General features: G+C 40.0%; 1 protein-coding gene across 4 annotated transcripts in view; it reads left to right on the top strand.

Annotated features, from left to right (window-relative positions):
• Positions 1-20551, top strand: part of DYRK1A (dual specificity tyrosine phosphorylation regulated kinase 1A) — a 91466-nt gene that overhangs the window by 34142 nt on the left and 36773 nt on the right. Inside the window, exons 1-2 of one of the 4 annotated variants that reach the window (XM_084528863.1) lie at positions 13781-13984; positions 14278-14579. The exons of 2 other annotated variants lie outside the window; for them this stretch is intronic. In XM_084528863.1, the coding sequence (XP_084384989.1) occupies positions 14507-14579 (73 nt within the window). In that variant the 5' untranslated portion in view covers positions 13781-13984; positions 14278-14506. Of the gene's footprint in view, positions 1-13780; positions 13985-14277; positions 14580-20551 lie in introns of those variants that run through there. One more of the 4 variants, XM_084528862.1, reaches the window with a different exon arrangement.

The following is a 20551-nucleotide window of genomic DNA, read 5'->3' as shown; positions in this document are numbered from 1 at the left end:
TTAGAATTGGGCCATGACTCACGTCTTATAATAATTCAGCTACAGATTTCATTAAACCTATGGCTGTTTTAAAGAATGCTTCATATGTGAGTACTGAAAGCAAATATACAAAAAACTCTAACTAAAAAAAAAAGTCATAAAAAAGCATAGTCCGAAGAAAACTGTCTAATATTGCTGCTCTGTATTTTGAAGTTGCCCTGCTTTACATTATACTAGATCTGCCATTCAGCCTCTGAGGTAGCTGTAGTGCTGTTTCAACTTTTTCCAGGAAATTTCAGGAACTTACTAGGGCATCACCTTTTTCTCACTTACCTGGATTTAGTTGTTGTGGAGCTGATGAATGTGCCAGTATCTGTGGTTCCGCTTAGGTAACTGCATACCTGGAGTCCCTTTTGTGAGATGTACATGCTGTTGGCATAAAACCAGAATCGGATTAAAAAGGAGCAAATGTTTGGCCCGTGAGCTAATTCCATGCTGAAGCATGGCATGAGCTGGTTCTGGTTTTGTTTCTGGTTGGTGACTTTTATTCCAGTTGGACTGATTCTGTCAGTAACTTTGTCTCATGTTTAACTCTCTCGTTACAGGCAGTCAGTCTCGGCTATTCAGGTCTTGAGCGTGCAGGTTTTTTCATTTTCATCCCCCAAAAGGAAGATGCAGAGAAAATAATGTAAGAGACAGGGCTGCTTATTAGCAGTATTAGTTTTAAATATAGATGGCTGGTGAGCTCTTTGCATGAGTAAGAATGCTTTTAGAGTTAACCACTATTTTTACATAGGTAACTCCCTTAGCAGGAGCTGTTTGTGCTGTCTTTCTGGCTGTTAGCTTTCTGCCAGCAGCTGTGAGAAAGCAGGCAGAAAGGGGTTGAACACAGTTGCTTACTTCAAGGCAACAGTTACCATGCTGAAAGTGGAAGTTCTGCTTTTCAGAGATGGAGTCATTGACCTCAATGAATGATAACCTTGAAGTCAAGAGACTAGATTAATGCTCTACTTTCTGCATCTGAGATCAGAAATGTGAAAACCTGGACAGCTAAAGTTAGATTCCTGCATCCATATTTAAAAAGAAGTTGCCTATTTAGAAAAAAAAAAAAAGTTTTTCCCCTCCTCCAAAACTGCTTAGTACCTGTGATAAAGAAGATTGAATTTTTCAGCCTCAGTCCTCCCCAAAGAGGAAATAAATGATTTAAAAAACCCTCACTGTTTCTGGGTTTTGTTGTGGAAGCCTGCCCTTACAGAGAATGCTACTTATTTAGGAACAGAGTGAAACGTCTAAAATAGAAAATCTGTAGAGGTTTTGGTTTTTATTTAATTTGCTTCCCCTTAAGAGAGAGCAACTCTGATAGGTTTGAATTCCTGTAGAAAGTTACGTGTGTGGTTGTCTCGGGTTGTTCTCCCTCTGAAGCTATCATTTGTGCCTTGCAGCAGAATGAATCGAAATTCTCGTTCTTAGGCTGTTTTTTAGGGGTGGTTGACACGAATACTCCGTGGGGCTTGGGGGCCCTTGATGGTGGAGCCAACAGCAGCTGCCTTCCTTGGAGGAGCAGGGAGAGGCAGGGATGCAGAGTTCAGCTGCTGTAGCTGATCCTCCCTCTCCTGCCTTGCTGGAGTTGCGGTGTTGTCGGCTCAGTGGGCTATCAGGGGAGAGGAGTCAGAGCAAGCGTGCACTTCAGGAAGCTTCATGTTGCTCCATAATGCTTCAAATGTAAATGTCTTAAAGATACACAGCTATAGTTTTAATATCTTGGAACAGTAATTGTGTATCCTGATTTATGTGGCCATCTTGTTTTTAAAAACAAACTTTTTTTGAAGTAACTTTCAGCAAAGTATTAACTGACAAGGATGTTTCCTCTGAATTAGAATGAACAATTCAGCTTCAGTGATACTGCAAGGCTGAAGTTTATTTCTGTTACCTATTTCTAAGAGCAAAGACTCATTTAGACTTGAGCATATATTTGATTTTGAACAAAAGTTCAGATTAAGAATTATGATCTTAACTATTATAAAAGTTGTTGTGTGTAAGAAGTGTTTGCCTGTTTCCAGCATTTTTGCTCAGTCCACTGAGCAAATGTCTGCGGTCTACAGTGAACATCATACTACAGACACAAAGTCTTTCTGGAGCCCGTAAAGTCATCAGATGAGCAGCTGTAATGAAAAGTCACCTGTGGTGTCGGCGTGTTCAGCTCGTGAATGAGAAGGAAAGGTTCTCGTGGTGGCCAGACCGCATTTAGAGCTGTTAATGTACTCGGCACTGTGCTACATCATGGTGACTTTCTGGCTATGGCATTTGCAAGTGTGAGCATTTGTGCCTTATGCTTCATGCTGTACAGCAGACAGAGCTTTCTTGTCCCATTTGTGTGCTTGGAGAAGCAAACTTCTTTCACGAAGTGATTTTATTTGCCTGGCTTGGAGGCACTGGAGTGCTGCTAGGAGTGGGCAGGGGCTGTGAGGTGACATGCAGCCATGTGCCTCCTGCAGAGGGACCTGCAGTTTCCATACAGCGGGAGCTTCTTCCCTTGAGCTCAGCACCGGGCAGTGCTAGTTCGGGAGCTTGCCCTTTACAGCTTTCTAAGAATCATTTCTCAAGTGTTGCGTTCCTAAACTACATCCCAGGGTTGAAATCTTTCATTGGTACAAGCGCACAGCAATAGCTTTATTTGGGTTTGCTCTCTGTGGAGGTGGAGTACCCTAAACTCATCAGTTTGGACTAGTTCTAGCACTAGACAAGCTTTAATAGTAGCTTGAGTTAAACATGCACTTCTCTAATTCCTTAGTGCCTCCTATTTTATAAATTATGCACTCCGATGTAAATGTCCTCTCTCTCCATCTCATAAGTTATATTCTTTAGGGCTTAGGTTTCAAGATACAGTGCATGAGGCCCTAGGATGGCTGTCTTAAGAGCCTGTCCTTAGTAGTACTTGGTAGTTTCTAATGGGGATTCTGCTGGTGCTTTTTTATCATGCAGGTAGGATGGAGGAACTATGTAAATACTGTTCATGTTTCTTGCTGAAATTGGGCATTGTGGTATCTTAAAAACCGCCGTTTCTCTGTTTTTAGTCAGTTCAGTTCAACCGTTGATACACAGTTATTAGTACTTTTATATTAAATGTTACTTCAGGCAGTGGAGACCATGCTCATTGCATAGCTTGATGCCAACTGTTACACCAAGCTGGTATTACCAGCTTGTGGAATAAACATAGTATCATCTAAAACTTGATTGTGGAGCTTTTTGCCTAGGTGTATGTAGGAAAGTCAGCATTCCTCTCACCAGGTTTTATGATGATATCTGTCTTAATAGGCAATCAACAATCCATACTTGTTAATGTGGATAATTCTATGAGACAACTTACGGGCATCTTTATCAGATGTTTTATGTCACTAGATGCAGTTCAAGAATAATCTACGTGGGTCTAGTTAAAACTTTCTCTATTAGGGAAAATAATTGAACTTGGAAAATAACTTGAAGCTGAGAATGTTTAATTCTCAGATGTTCATCTTGATGTTCTAATTTCAGAATTGCATATTTGTTGATGAACTGTTACGGGCAATGATTAGATTAGAGAGCAAGAAACAATTATTTGCTTCTATGAATGGTGGTAAGACATGAAATTTGCTGTTTTGACCTTTCAGTTGTTATCTTGGCAACAAAGTTAGTGGATAATTTGCACCACAACATATGTTGATCGACTGATGTGATATTCTGAGGCCTTGTTTCTGAAGCCCAGCACTGCATTGATACTTGGATCTAATTACTGTTGACATTTTAGTGAGTTAAGTACCTAAATAACTTTGAAGATCTAGATTTCTTTTTAGATTGAGAATAGGGACATCTCTCTACTGTATTTGCTATAAAGATGGAACAGGAGGCAGTAATTTCGTTTCAGACATAGAGGTTTGTTCTTGATTTCCACCTTGCCTCCTGCCCCCAGCCATGGCAATCTGTTGGTGCCTGTGTTTTCATAACAAACTAATTATTAAGACTTCTTTAAAAAACTGAGGATACATGCACAGTATTAAGCTCTGCTTGTACCAGTTAGTTCTAGTTCTTCTGTATTTTTTTTTTGTCATGTCTCAACTGTATGATCTTTAAGATTTTATTTTATTTTAAAGTCTATGTTCCCTCAGGTTGGTAGCTTGTGCTAGAGCTGTTTTTTTTTTTTGTTCTTATATTGACTGTTTCAAAGAAATTCAGCAAATCTTAGAAGAAATCTTTACGAACTTACTAACATTTCATTGTCTTATTGAATCCACTTCATGTGTGAACACAGACTCCAGTGTGAAGTTTGGTACACAATCCAACACTGTTACCTTGTCTTACTGCATCTTTTCTAACATCTCAGAATTTTTGTATTCATGTATCTTGCTTATTTGAGGTCAATATCCCGCAGTGATCTTGCCACTTGTTTGCACTGCCCCAGAAATATAATGCAGAAGGATCAATACATGCGCTCTCCAGGAAATGCAGTAGACTGATCAGGTCTGCAAAGGTTGGTGAAGTTGATTTCATTCTTACCTGGTTTGTGGACACAAGCTATGTTTTACCTGGTTATGCAGGCAGTAAGGCATTTGAATAGAGAAGAAGCATTGTGATGCTGTGATTATTGTCCAGTTCCTCAGGGCTTTCTCACCAACCCAGAGGAGTAAGCAACCATTTCTGACAATACATGAAGATCTCTGTACAGACAACAGAAATTATAAGAAGCCCAAGAAGTGGGATGAATACAACCCTATTTTGATGAAATATTTCTTTATGGTAGCTTAGTGTAGCTAGCTCACTCATCTTCATGCTTCCTCAAGGACATTGAAAACATTTAGATGGCTTGAAATGAGATTGCAAGCTTTCATATATTTGTAAAAGTATATATGTTTTCATCTGTCATTAATGCAAGTTTTGTCGTGCTAGTAGTGTCTCAGAAATAGATAAAAATCATTCTATGAGAGATGGAGCAAATGTAAAAATGATAAGTGGTATCTTAATTTGGAATATTGGCCTGTGTATTAGATCAGCCTATTAAAAGTATTAAAAAAAAAAAAAAAGGAGACATTAGCTAATTGAGAGTATTAAAAAAAAAAAGGCTTGGCAAACATTTGTTTACCTTCCTCTAATATGGAGGGTTTGTGCTGGCTTGGAATGCAAGGGTGAGTTTGCAGTTTGAATTTTTTCATTTACTAAAGATTATCAAAGCATCTTTGAAAAACAACAAATCTCCATTATACTTTCATTTGCAACTTTGTTTTAGGTAGTGTTTCCTATTTTTATTTTAAGTTGATGCTGTAAGTGACATATATAATAACTCCTTAAAGATTGTAAGAAAAAAAAAGGCATTGATTTATTAATCAATTTCCTCTTGTTTCTTAAAGGTAAGTTATACATCTATAAACTTTTCTGTTATAAAATTAAGTAATCATTCTACAGTGCTGAGTAATTCTTGACATACGTGTGTAAAATATTTCCATGCTGTATGAAGTGTATTGCTGGTGCTTAGTCTCAGGTGTTTTACAAAAGGTAATTTTTTTTTTTTAAGCTAAATGTTCACATCTCTGAAGTGTTCTCCAAAATTGCCATTTTGATGTGTCAAAGGAAAACTTTGATTCTACCAGATGATTCTGGCAAATAAGTGGAAAACAAAACAAAACAAACAAACAAACAAAAAAACAAACACAATGAAGTAGTCTTGTGCACTTGAATTTAGACTACTTTGTGAAGTACATATGTACATGTTTGCATGTATGTTTAGAGCTTGGTGACCCTCATTATCAACTAATTGTTCTTGCCCTTTGATCTCACTGTGCAGTTGTTTGATAGAGCATTAGCCTTTTATTTATTTATTTTCCCGGTCTTTCTCTGGTTTCACTACTTGGAAGGAGATTTTCTCAGGACAGATAAATCACAGTATTTGTAAAGTACACCAAAAGGAGGTGCAAGAGCAGATGTAGTCAGAAGAGATTTAAGGAAAAAAAAAGCTTACAGACAAAAATGCGCAATTCTCTGGTAGTAAATTGCATGTTCCCAGTCACTGACCCCATGGAGCAGCACACACATCTGTGCTAGTTAACTGTCCTAGCCTGTAAAACTGGGTGGCTGCCTGAAAGCCGCGTATTGGGAATGATTCCTGGAACATGCTGACTGCCACACATTCCCGGGAGTTGCTGGGGAAGAGCTGTTAGTTGGAACGGATGCTCTGAATGCCCTAACGTTGTACGAGCAGAGCCGGATTGTTGTCCTTTTGCTCGGGAACCCTCCTCGGCCCGGCTGAATCTGCTGTTGTAGATGTACACAGCTGCTGGTTCCATGTGTATGGGACTTTAAGTCCACTGTTCTCTGCTAGCCTTTAATGGGCAGAGTTCCTTCTCCTTTCCCTTTGGACTTACTGTCATGGAAGAACATCGCTTGGTCACAACAAAGAAAATGCAGTCATCCTACCTTTTGTTATAGATACAGATGTATATAAAAATATATATGGATATAACCATTTCTTCCTGACCTGGAGACGCAGATATTCCTTTGCTTCATTCTCACTTACAAAGCCTGAGAGAATTTTGTGTTGCTTTCCTGTAGGGTTTCTGTGGAAGTTCTGTGTTCTCCCATCTTCTGACAACTTGTGTCTGTAAAGTTGTGCTTGTTCTTTGTCTTGGCTGAGTTTATGAACTTTATGGGTCTTCATGACTTTTCTTCTGAAGAAAAGAGATTTTCCTTGGGAAAAGAAACCGTTTCACACCCAAATCAATTGGTCAATTTTCAAGTGAAGATTCTGCAACTTCGGTTTAGAATGCTCTGTTCAGCTTTGTATTCCTACAAAGATATTGGTAGCAAAAGGCCCTAGGCAGCAACTGTTTGAATCTTGAGAAAGGCAAAAATTAGTTGTGTTTTTTTTGTTTGTTTGTTTTTTTTTTTTCCTCTATGTCTGGAGGCATGTGGAGCTCCAGGGGAAGGCAAGAAGCGAAACTTCATTCTTTCTTGGGAGAAATCCAGACTCTATCGGCTGCCATCCAACTGCAAAAATTCTGACACTCTGTTCAGAAAAAAGTGCCACCAAAATGTAGCTAGCTCAATATTCCACTTTCTCAATTGAAGGCAGTTTCCTTAAATAGAATTTGGGAGCTAAGTTTGTCTAGAGCAAAGATTTGGGTTAAAAACACTGCCAGATCTATAGCAGCATCTCTCTACTTGACATCTTTCACTCTGGCTACAGGTATTCAACTCAGGTGCATTGGAAACACTCAATGTATAAAGAAAGTTCAGGAGTAATTAGTGTCCTGTAACTGTGTGATCTATAGACTACGTAACTTTAGTGAAAAATGCAGTAAGAAGAGGAGAGGGTTGGCAGAGAAGAGAATTTATCTTGCCTTGCACAAATACACTTGCCCATGACTTATATCTTGGTTATGCTTTAAAAGAATTTTAACACAACGATGTGTTGTTTTACGTTGTACCCTCCTCCCCCGCAACTGACATTAGTAGCAATATCTTTTAGTCATCAAAAATCCACCTTATCCGTGGTAACAGATTACCAGTAGCTTTGCCTTTCCAAGAAGCTGCAGTAAACCATTAGGAAGGTGGTTAATCTCCCTCTTACCTAAGCCTTATGATCAATTTAGAGAAAAGTGAATTGGTGTCTAAAAAGAAAGTCTATCTAGCAGGCTACTTAGGGATTTGGTCTCCTTTCAAGATTAGCTTCATAGTTTTTTATCTAATGAATCAGCTGAATTTCATCAAAGATCAGGTAATTAGGCATTGCACCTTCTGGATTAATGAGACCTCTGACAGATCTTCTCTTACCTTCCTTATCGAAGTCTATTCGAAGATATCAACTATCTGCAAGAGTTGATCAGTTCTTGAAAAAGAAGAAATGCCTTGGAAAATCATTAGAAGTGGGACGTATATGCATATATTTGTATTCCTATTTAAGAGCTTGTCAAAAGCTTTGGTTGTGCAGCCTTACATCTGTGGTAACCAAATGACAGAGCTCCATGTTATCTCAGTAGGAATTTTGGTCAGTGGTGAGGAAAGTTCTGTTCCATATGTGAAACCGTGGTTGTTTGGTTTCTTTAAAAATGACAGTAGCTCTGCTGCTGTCCGTGATAAAGAAGGATAGGAGAATGTCCAGTGAGAGAGAAAGGCGGGTTGGGAAAGATGGAACTGGGTGAGGGGGGGTGGAGTGACACACACTTTAGGTGCTCTAAGATTTACTTCTGTATTTTGCTATTTCCCAATAAAAGTAATGTAAAGTTTACATTCTGAATTGATGCACATTAGCCCAGACATATTTACTTGTTATTTCATATTTATTTGTTTGGCATGTCAAGGTTAGATTATTTGACCGTTTTTTCCTCTGTATCATCACTATGCTAGTATACTGAAACTTTTTGACCATGGATTTCTGTAAATAAATCAAAGAATGTTAGTGCTTCCCACTGCAGAGTTCTTTCCTGTTCCTTCAGATATGATATAGGAAACTTTGCAGTCTGAAGGTGAAAACTTCATCACAGGCTCCTGCAGCCTTTTCTACTCCATCTGGACACCTTCTCGTGTGAACGGGCTCCCCCTTGACAGAAACATGCGCTGCCTCCTTTTGGAGTGTGCAGTGTGCACAGGAGCAGACCTCTTGGCTTGCTTTATGGTCAGACCGACCTCCCTTTCTCCTGTGAGGGGTTGTCCGTGTCTGTTGGGCCTCCTGAGAATTCAAGAGACGTTAGCTGTAGCGTCATACCCATGAGTATGGTAGAGGTGGCCCGTTTGTAAGAAAAACCACATGTGCAACTAAAACTCAAAATTCTCTGCAGCTGAACTCCGGGCCACTCTGCTGACAGTTGGTGTGTCTGTAGAAAACACTGTGCCGTGGCCAGATGTGAATGTGCTTGGGGGTTCCCTGCGGACGTCCTCTTCCCTTGAAAATCTATGGAGGTTGAAGTGAAGCTGACTGGGGACTTCATGGCTTGTAGGAACTTGTTCCTTATGCCCAAGGAGATGGTAGAGCATTCCTGCTCTATCTGAAGCCATGAGTGTATCAAACAATCGCCTCCTCCACGGTCTTTGGGACATGCTTATGTAGGAACACAGGTTGGGCTATGTTATTCTCTGTCTTCTCAACAGTTGTGCAGCACACAGTGAAATAATTGCGCATAAAGAATGCTGTCTCTTTCTTAAGTCCTTTTAATCAGGTTTCTTCATCACTAGTCTCTCTGCACACCTGTACTTTTGCATGATTCCCATTTAGTAGCATAAAGCTTAAATGCTGCTGGCGTTTTGACACATTGGATCGCTGGCTAGTCAGCTCAACCAGCACTGCAGCACTCTCAAGAGTCTACCATGCTTCCTTCTCGCAAATAACAACAAAGGCAATTTTGCAATCTCTGTCCACTCCCTTTAGTTCCTAGTCATATTTGGGACAGGAAACCTCCACTAGGAAATCTCCGTTTCCCCTTTAGTGGGGGAGAGGAAGAAAGAGGGCAACTTCTCCGTGGTGTCTATTGGTGCTTGTCGGGGCTTTCAGAAGTTGCTAAGATGTGTAGCGTTTCTGCGAAGTTCTGTAGAAGTCTTCAGGAGCCTGACTGAGATTGACTGACGTTTTGAAACGGTTTTCTGCTAGCTTGTACAGCAATGCCAGTGAGCAGCACCGCATCGCTTTCAACCCAGATGCTTTGGCAAATATCAGCTTCATGTGTTGCCACTGCTTGGCATAATGACTGATGCTACAAAGCAGTAGCAAGTGGTTTGGATTTTTTCTGCTTATTCTGCACCAGCTCCTTATTTTTTGCAGTGGCTGTGGAGCATGATAAACAATATTGCTCTATTCTTTTTTTCTGGTAAGGATTTTAAACTCTTTGGGTGACTTGGTAAAAGCGGTGCTCAGTGGCAGTCTGCCGGATGAGGATACTAAGTTACCCAGCTCATTTTCTTTTAGACATCTTATAGCTGACAGAGAACTATGCTTTGATTATATTTCCCCCCTGAAATTCATCACTGTAGTAGCAGAAAGTCCTATTACTTTGAAGATTGCTTTATAACCTCTCTGATTAATGCTCCTGCTGTCAGTAACATTCCTTCTGTACCCCTTTTCAGGCATCTTTTCCCACAAAAGCTTAATATAGGCAGCAGCCTGATATGTCTGCTTTTTCAGTCATGAGGAGGCGGGCACTTCAAAATGCATCCCTCTTACCTTAACATCTACTTGCTAGAGAAGAGCAGTTAAAATGCACATCTCCAAGAGAGCATTTGCCAAAGTCCTCGCTTTTGGTAGCTGCCTGCCATCCATGAAGCAGAGTGTTTTGTCAGCAAGTGCTTATATATGCCCATTCATTCCACAGAGCATGCTATGCATGGCTGAAGAGATAATGTGCCTTATTACAATACTGCTTGGATTAGAAAGTTTCGTTTTTAGAAAGGAATTAGAAAGATGGTGGGTTTTTGTTTTATTTTGCCTTAAAAAAAAAAAAAAAAGATAACGAGATCTTATTTCTAAATCAGTTACAATTATGTTTCATTCTCTTATCTCACAGAGAACACACTTTTAGAATTTACTGTAACGTTGAAGCTTCGATATGCATGGGTACCTAACCTTTTAAGACAAAGAGATTCCATGTTAATTGTTTCATTTTCTTCATTTGCAATGCCTAGACCTTAGGTAAAACGACATGTTAGGAGATCACAGTTCTTTTGCGTTGCAGTACAGTCGTGTGCGATGCCTATAAATGTCATGTTCAGTATGTACTCGTGAACTGGAAGGGTGCTCTGACCAGACCACTGGCGCAGTTGTGTTTGAAACTCCGTAAGAATTAAAAGCCTGCAGGGGTTAGAACTTTGGTAGCGTTTATGCTGCAAACTGAACTTGTGATGATCTTTTCACAGAACATAGTCATTAGCCGAGCCCTGAAGAATTGCTTGTCTGTTTAGCGTTTAGAGTTCAGATACGATTAACATTTTTACATAATCCCCTTTCCGTAAAAACATTCAAGACTCATTTCTTAGGTGAAATGTTCTTCCTCTGCACCTCTGTGGAGGCAAAAAGACCCAAACCAAACTCAAAGCTTTATCAAACCACCTGGTCGTGTTTTCTTTAATGTAGTTTCATGTCCTTCAGGAAATGGTGGAATTAGTTTTTTATTTTTTTTTTAACCATTTCTGCACAGCCTTTGAAGTAAGTTTTCTTTTCTGGTGGCCAGACAGTACTTCGCTGCCTGCCTTCCTTCCCATATTGATGCTGTAGATGCATCCAACAGGTTGCTATCAGTAACTTGTTTTGAGAATTGGCATATAAAGCCAACCAGAGCAAAGGGAAGAAAGGCCTAAGTGCTACAATTTAAGCAGGGCAATAGGGACACATTGTCGTTGCCTTATGCATCTTCCATAATGCCCCTAGAGGAGAAAGGTGGAGTTTTTTTTGGAAGGAGGAGCTGTGTCATGGCAAATGAACTCCATCCTCTGGTAACTGAGGTTTTGTAACCAGGTAATAAGATTTACAGACATGTTTAGATGGAAATGTAGACAAAATTTGAAGTTTATCAATTTGTACAACTTTGGTACTTGAATAATGTTGCTCTAATTATTATTATTGATTTGAAAAAGGGACATTTTAATAGTTAACTGTATTTTTTTTAAATATGTGCTGCTTAGTTTATACTAAAACCAGTGAAGCATATCAAGGAAATGTGAGTTATACTTGTAAAATATTTTTCTAAGATCATAGTATTGTCCTAAAGGTATACCAGTAGAAGTTTTTTTTTTTTTTTTATTTGTTCTGTTTTCAAACTTATGCTACTTTGGAGAAATTAATTTACAGAGAACCTTTGAGGTTGTATTCTTGTTTGGATTAATGAAACCTGGCATCACTGTCTTTGGTGGTTGCTAGTAGCAAGCATGTATTCAGCCATAATGTTTTTTTCCTCATTGAAAGCTAGTACTTCAAAATGAGACAAATCAAAATAAGTAATAAATAATCAATGATTATTTGATAATAAATAATCAAAATAAGTAAACTTAAAGGTGTGTATAACAAATACAGAAATTACAAAGGTAGGAAATCAGTCTTTTGAATAAGTGCTTTGGAAGAGTGAGGCTTCACTGTACTTGTGAAAACATAGCTTTATTTTTGATTTTAGTTATATTTTTCTGTAACTAGATAGATACGGAAATGTTAGAGCTTTCTACAGGGGAATGATTGGTTTAATGATTTAAGAAATCTGAAGGCAGTTTCTCAGGAAATAAGGACTGGCTTGAGATGTCTATTGTAACATGCCGGTGTGAGAATATCAGCCATCAAATTGTTTACAACACAGTAAAAAAGTGATTTAGTTACAACTTCAAACGTGTAAATATTATATAAAATAAATAGTTCTGGTGCTTCCAGTATACTTTGGAGTGAGTAAATAAACTTTTTGACTTTTATATTTTTTATAAACTACTATGGATTAATATGAACTGCATGTTTATGAGTTTGCAAGTATTTTTTTTCTTTAAAAAATGTATCAGATTAGGAAATGTATCAGAATATCTGTTATTAATACAGAATGTGAAAATAGTATGCCATCTCCAAATAGAAAATAACTGCTATGTTAGCAGCCAAAACTAAGTATGTACTATCAACTTCTGTTTGAGTGAAATAAACTATTTTAGGATCATACATGAAATCATCCCTGGAAGGCATTCCCTTGAATACTTATGCCAGCAGATTCCCCACAATCACAGTGTAACCTATAATGGTGTAGATTTTTTTTTCTTTTTAAATTTGTCACTTAAAGGGCCCTTTGTCTGTTTATTTAAGTCTACAAAAGGCTTTTATTTGACATAATCAATTAAAGTATCCTGTTAAATTTTTTTGTCAGCATAGCAATCCTAAATAGAGTAGTATAGCCAATCTGAAATTAGTAAAGCAAGAAGATTGGCAGTATCAATAGGGCTATGCATTATCCAAATCCTGCAAGTGGAAGGAGGGGACAGAGGCAAGCATATGTTTCCAGAATTTATGCTATGTCAAAATCATTTTGTTATTACAGTTAGTTTTACTTCAAAATTCTCAACGCTGTATAAAATGAAATCAACCTTAATGGTAAACAGCAGAATGCAAGTTGGATTGACATAACTTAGTGAAATAGTCTGAAAATAAATGTGATTATTTAACTGTGCTGTAGAGTTAGATTTTTTTTTTTCTTTTTGTAAAAGAATATTTTTCATCAATTCATAGTACTGTATTTATTCAAACTACAAAAGCACTTTCAGATCCTCCCCCTCTCTCCTGAAAGCTGTTTTCTTTGGTCAGGTATTGAATAATTTATATCATGTGAGACTATTGCACATGATGTATTCATCCCTTGTTTAGCTCTTACATTAATGGTTTGGCATGCTAGCTGTACATTGATATGGTAGATGCTTTCCATTTTTTCTGTACCAACTGTTTAAATATATCTTGTGTCTCAGTAACTACAAATGGGAAATGACTTGAATTATTCTATTTCCCTTGATGGTTTTTATGAGTAGGAAAAGATTCCTTTTTAATATATATGTATTTGTACTGTAGATTAAAGGAGAGCTTTAAAAATGATTCACTTCCGTGCCAACCTTATATTGTGTTCAGCTGGAAATATATGTTGAATCTGTAAAGTAAAGTTTAGACATTGGGCTACATGTTAGGTGTTGGCATTGCTTAGGTACAAAGTTTTTGATGTTTTTTGCCTCTTGTACAGGTTGTGTGGTTTGATGTGTTGCCGTGTAGCGGATAATTTATATACTGTCTTTAGTTTTGTACTGTGAACTGGAAATTGTAAGTAATGTTATTTGTCGTCTTTAGAGGCGGGGAAGAGAAAAGACACTGCACAAACTCAAGGAACTCTTCTTACTTAACTGCTGATAAAAGTATTTGAGAGGACAGTTGAGCAGACTAGGAGAAGGATTAGTGCTGCAAGATACTGGCCCAGGATGGATTGCTTGGAAAATCTTGTAAGCCGATGGTCAGATAACGCTCTTCTGCCTGCTGCTGCTGCACTGTTACAGGGTATGCTAGATAGGCATAAATCAAAGAGCAGAAATTTAGTTAAAAAAGCTAAAATGAGATAAAGAACAGATTGAATTGATTTTTGTGTGTGTCAGAGGGGCTGATGCACGCAGTAAGACAACTTAATATATTTTGGACACATAAGGAAATAGTACAGTTACTATTGATAATGCTTCTGAAATTTTAAAAGTTTCCAAATTTAAAATTTTCCAAATAAGAGAGCCAGTAAAACTTTGATTTTTGTTAGACTTGGTCTCTGGAACCTACATTTTTGGCACTGTTTTTTTAAGCAGACTCTGTGGTTAACAGCTGAAAAGTATGGGGTGTCTACAGATGCATAAGGAAACGCGGAGCCCCTCACCTCTCTGGCAGTGCCTCTGGCTAGTGGCTGACAGGAGTCCTAGCCCTGCTCCAGCTGCCTGCTGGGCAGAGCAGTGCCACAGTCCCTGGGCGGCTTCGAGAAACGCAGGCAGTGGCTGCTGGTGCTTCGGCTCCTGTACCTGCTCCGTGCCTGGATAGCGGATGTCAGTCACCAGTGTCAGGCGGCTTCCACAGGCCCCTGAGAAAAAGAAACACACAAACCCGCATCTGACAGGTGAGTGAATCGCAGTGATAACGCCTTCACCTCACCGCCCGCCTGCAGAGAGTGAAGTACAGCAAGCACGCGGTTGCCTGCGTGTACCACGGTGCAGAGCCAGGCTGTGCAGCCGCATTATTCCTCCTCTTCTGCAGAGAGGCAGTCGCTTCCAGAGCGAGTCTGTCAGGCGCTGCGTTCAGATTATTCTCCATTGTACGCGGGGCGAGGGACAGCGCACATCTGTGTGTGGGGGAGCCGGGGCTGACGGTGGTCAGGAGCTGGGATCTGGGGGATTCGATTCGCCCTGCCGTGTGCACGGACGCTGACTGGGTGACGTTTGTAAGTGATGGGCGAAATTGGCTATTTCTCATGGCCGTGCTTACGTTTATTATGCTCAGCCCTGAACCTGGCGCTTCTGTTTAGTCAAACGCCCCAAAACTCATTTATTTAAAAACAACAACGCTCATTTAAAATCTTTCAGCGCAGCAAGTACCGAAGGAGGCTCTTCCTTCGGTCTTTGAGACCCCAGCAGTTTATTAGTTGTGAAAATGGGGGGTGCTGCGCCAGAGGCAGCGCGTCCCGCCCGACACGGTGCGGCAACCCCTGGGGCTGCTGCGTGAGGCGACCCAGGGCAGGGCGAGGCTCCCCTCCCTCCTCTCCCCTCCCCTCCCCTCCCAGCCTCCCTCTGGGGGTGCGCGGGGCTGCCCTGCCCTGCCCTGCCCTGCCCTTGCCGCGGGCGCCCGGCGTCGCGCGCGGCTCCAACCGTCGCCGGCCGCGGCGGTTGGGCTTTGAACTTGAAAGCGTTAACAGCGCCTTGGAAGCGTGACACGGCTCCATTTCGCCTCTCGCTTATCGCCCCGCTTCCCCATTGGGCGGCGGGCGGCAGCTCTGCCCTGGCAACTGGGGGGAGCCATTTGCATAGCGCCGCGCCATTGGCCCGCCCGCCGCCCGGCTCGCCCAATCGGGCGGCGGCGGCGCGCTGGTAGGCTATGCTAATTGCCCGCTGTTGCTGGGGTGCCGGGCGGTTTGCCGCGCGCCTCCCCGCCCCGCCCCGCCCCGCCGCATTGTGCCGCTGCCGCAGCCCGCAGCTGCCCCTACCTGCGGCCATCTCCTCACGGGGGGACAGCCGCCTACCTGCGCCTCTGAAATAGCCGCGTGTGTGTGTGTGTGTGTGTGCGCACCGCGGCGGCGGAATAACGACATAAAAGCTTCACTGGGATAGCTCGGGAAGCACGGAAGGGGTCTCACACAGCTCCTTCCAAGCTTAATTCACCCCCCGTTCTTAATTAAACGGTGAAAGAACCAGAGCTCTGTGGAAAGCCTGGCTCTGGGAACGTTCATAAAGTCAGCTTTAATATCGGTGCTTTCTAAAATGCAGTAACCCCTGCTTCTCAGATAGCTATCTCTAGGCGGTGTGAATGTATAATAACCTGTTTCTGAAACGCACACCGGCCTTGTGAAAATGTGTGGGGTATTCGCATCCCTCACGTCTGTCGCTGTGCCCCCCTCAAAAGAAAACCCTCAGCTGTAACTGTCGAGCCTGGATTTTTTTTTTTTTTTTCCTGACCTCCATATCATCCCTGCCTAAAGAGTATTGGGAAATGTGGTCTTAAAACATTGTCGTCGCTTAAATCTGCGTCTGGTTCCTTTCTGCTGCTTTCCCAACCTGCTTTGTCCTGCTCAGTAATGGATTAATTCACCTTCTGCAGCCCTCCCCAGTCCCTCCCTCTGTCTTCCTTAGCTGCCCAAATTATGGGCTTGCTTCGCATAAATGCTCTCATTCTTCCTGTCCAACTCAGTAAAATTGACTGTAGTGTTAATGGACTATTTAATTTAGTAAAACCATCTACATATGTTTTGTATCCTTTTTTTCTTCCTCCCACCCCCCCCGAGCATAGGTATTAACACGTCAGAGGGTTACTACCACCAAACATTTACTAATAATGGTGGAAATTACTGGCATTTTTTTGACATGACACTGTCGTCAGCAGATTTGGATTCCTTTGATTCAGTTGGAATTGAAATTTTGGTAAAAGTGCTTCAATTTGGGAACTACTTTTTCCCCTTGTTTTTTAATACTTTAAAATTTTTTATAATTGGTTTAGTTTGTTAATACCAAAAGAACAGACGGCATTCTCCAGAGTTAACGCTTAGAGTTGACTAAGTGAGCTGTGAGAGCACTGGTTCAGATGAGCAATAGTCTGCAGTCATTTATGAGACAACTCACCCAACTCACCACGAAGACCGAAGCTAGACCAAGTTAGAGTAGCTGATTTTTATTTTGTTAGGGTTTTGTTTTACATTTTCAACTGTTTTGTAAACCCTACAGAAAACTGATAGCTGAGGTAAATCTAACTTCTAGTGCATTTATGAAGTTAAAAATCTTAAGATAAAAAGTAATTTGTGTGAGCTTGAAGCGGCGTTTGCTTTTGAAGGCTTCTGGAATGTGAGTTTAAAGGTTCTTTTATAGCATGGAATGACTTCATGCAGTCATGTAATTTTAAACTTTGTCACTAAATTTCTGTTGTCTGCATTACAAGGTTACCGTGACTTATAAACAAAGTATTCTTTATCCTTTTCTCTTTTTTACTTACTGATTTGTCAGAACTCTCTGCATAAGCAGTATTTCCTCTTTGTATCCATGTCTTTCACAGGTTGCACTGGGAACTGATTGAGAGGTGTGGGCTTTTCAGCTACATTAAGTATGCTTATGTAGTTGGGATTCAGTAGTAGTTTTAAACTTTTATTTGGAATAATATTCATACTTCATTCTTTATTTCTGTTTTAAAAGCTGTTACGGACTTTCAACGTGATTGTAAAATAGTAGAGCGCCATTTTCCACTGTCTTTACATCCATGCTGTTTAAATGGCAGAATTTTCATTAAATTACAGAACTTGTAAACTTTATAACTGTAGGCATAAGTGCATGAAACTTTAAAATAAGCAGAGGTTTGTAGAGTGAGAGAAAAAAGAAGTATCAGAACACTTGTCTTGGCATATTTTCACCAACACTGATGTCCTCTTAAAAATGACTGTTTTGTTGTTTTGAAGATTTATTTTTTTTTCCTTTTAAAGCAGATGTTAGTCTTTTAAAATATGTATTGAATAATTAAGTATTGATTGCTCAGCTATTCTGATTCACATATTTCATTTGGTGTAATACAAATGTCATGTTAGGCTGAATCATCAGCCAAGTTACTTGAATTTGACCAGTGTTTCTCAAGCTACGTGTTTATGAAGAGGAGTTAGATGGAGTTACAAAGTGGTAGGAAAACTTCTGAAGAGCATGCAATGTATATTATGAAAAAATAAAAGCTTCAATAAGAAATATGTTGGTGTGTATAGTTAATAGAGAATGTTTCTTCTTTTCTATATATTAGAATATCCTCTCTCGGAGGATCACATGAAGATGTGTCAAAAGGGAGCTTAAAAAAATAAACCTGACCCGCAACAGTAGAATAAACAAAATTGCTAATCTGAAGCCTTTCATTCATTTCTTCATGTCAGTATTGTTGCCCCTTTGCAGGAAGGCAGCCTTAATTTTTGTGACTATTCAGCAGAGGCCATCACATGAGGATGGCAGGTTCATGACAAGCAAAAGGAGGTGGTGCTTAATGCAGCCTTAGAGTAAACTGTGGAGCCTTTTGCCATGGGATGCCAAAAGCTGAAATGCAAAACAGTTGTTCAGCAAATCTGTAGAAGAAAAGAATGAGCAAAATATATTAATAACAAAGGCTCTGGGTCACATAACTTCTGGACTGGAGGCTGGAAGAACATGCCTGGCGCATACTACTTGCTGTGTTGCTGTCCTCCAAGGTGACTGCTGTTGACCACTTTCAGAAGCAGGATACTGATTTGGATGGATCTTTGTTTTGATATGTGAAGGAATTCCCATGTTACTGCCCTGATGTTTGAAAGAGCTATGCTACTTTTTTGTCCTTAGTCTAACATGGAGCAAGCACCCGTTCTTGCTTGGTTCTGAACGTGAGCAGAAAGAAACATCTCTTTCAGACCTCTTATTTGGCTGGGATTATTTTCAAAAATCCCAGATTTTTGAAACTTCCTATAAAACTTCTCCTGTCTAGAGCTCTGTTAAACAGATTTACCGACTGATGTATGTTCCTAGTCTTTATAAAAAGTCTTTATACGAAATCAGAAATTTAAAATCATGAAACCTTTTTGTCTTTAATCTCTGTCTCCATGTTTTTCTGTAGGTAGAATAAAACCTGATATCATAAGAATACTGCAGAAAAATTATGAATTATATGGGTACAACAACAACTACTGTATACAATATATATGCAGACAGAATAATTTTATTTGGGGCACAGTCTGAAGAGTATCAAGGGATATTAAGTTAAATACAATGAAAATAAATTGTATTGTGTAGCAGCCTATTCAGTGAGCATTACTTCCATTCTGCCTTTTAAAATAAATAAGGGTATTCATGTAGCTAGATAGCATCATAATTTATTTATATAGAGGCACTAAATTAAAACTGTGGAAGGATTCTGGAGTTTCCGAACTTCTGTGCACACCACTCTTCAATTTTAATGTTCTTTCAGTCAAGTGCGTACGTAGGTGCAAGTATGTAGGTCTGTGTGAAGTCCTGCACATACAGGTTCAGTTCTCACTGTTTACTTGTGGAGTTGTAGATATTTTTTTTCTTTTTCCAGATTTGCTCTTAGTCAGTCTGCTTCTCAATAGAAATTTAAAGTCAGAGTTCTCACAGGGCTTAGGATTTTGACTGTGAAATTTAGTGTACTTTATTTCCTTTAGGTTTTAGCTGAGAATTTTAGTGATCGTGGGTTTCATTTATCTTAAAAAAAAAAAAAAAAAAAAAAAAAAAAGTATTTTTACTTTCACAAAAATTTCTTAGTTCTAGAATTCTCGATCATACTCAAAGTAATATTTATACATTAATGAAACAGATTAATAGTGTTGCCAGTGGATTAAATCATAAGCTTCTCTGTTGTCTTCCAATTAAAAAGTTTTATGAGTTTAAGAATTTCCTTCTCTTTACTTGTTGTGGGAGGATTACACCGAACAGTGGCATTTAGTCTTTCTAGGTTGATTGCACAGGACTTTTGAAGTGGTAGAGGAGAGGATACATACCTCAGTCTCTCCCAGTCACAGGTCTTAGCCGCAGTATTTCTACAGCAGAGTGAACTAGTGTCCCTTGAAAGGCACAAAACCAATAGAGGGCATGCACAAAATTCCTGTCCAAAGTCCACCTCCTGCCACAGATTGTCCAGGGCAGAGGATAGCCAAGGCAGGCACAACAAGGTCCGAACAGCTAATGAAGCCTGCTCTTGGCCTGCCTTTCTTGCTCCCCCTCTGCCAAATGTCCAGACACATGGCCGACAAGTCATGTCAAAGGTCTGCAAGCTGTTGGGAAGGATGGCACCCAGAAGTAATTTTTTGTCACCTCCTGAACACTTTGTCTTAGCTGCAGCTTACTCCATTTGGAAAGAGCACGGGCAAGAAGTTTCAGTGGCCCGGATGCATTGGCCTGTCGAACAGGGCTGGAGAATGTGGTTGTTTCTAAGTTTAGGGCTTAATTTTGCTCTGAGCAAAGGTAGCATTTGGCAATTCTGTACAGGGAAGTAGACTGAATAGTTATTGTAAAATAGCTTCTGAAGTAGCCATTCTTAATAATATAATTCCTCCACAATAATATAGTTCCTCTAGAGGAAGGGTATTTATAACGGCGTTGTTTGTTCTGCAGTTGCTGCTGCAGGTAATTTCCCTTTGTTCGCCGGTTCTCTCACAGCCTTCCTCATTCCAGAGCAAGCCGAGTGAAATCCATGTACCCTCAAATTCTCATGTGGTCATTTTAAGTGTAGTGCATGAGGACAATAGGCAGAACAGTGCTTCAGTAGAGTAGTAGTTCATGTAGAGTTCAGGTTGGCATTTGCTTATTGCTTAAAAGATGATTGATCTAAACTACAAAATCACAGGTGTTTGACATTTGCTATGCTTAGGCAGAA

This window comes from Aythya ferina (assembly GCF_964211825.1).
Source record: "Aythya ferina genome assembly, chromosome: 1".
Taxonomy (NCBI): Eukaryota; Metazoa; Chordata; class Aves; order Anseriformes; family Anatidae; genus Aythya; species Aythya ferina.
The sequence above is the reverse complement of the archived record's forward strand: the minus strand, read 5'-3'. Positions and strand labels throughout refer to the sequence as shown.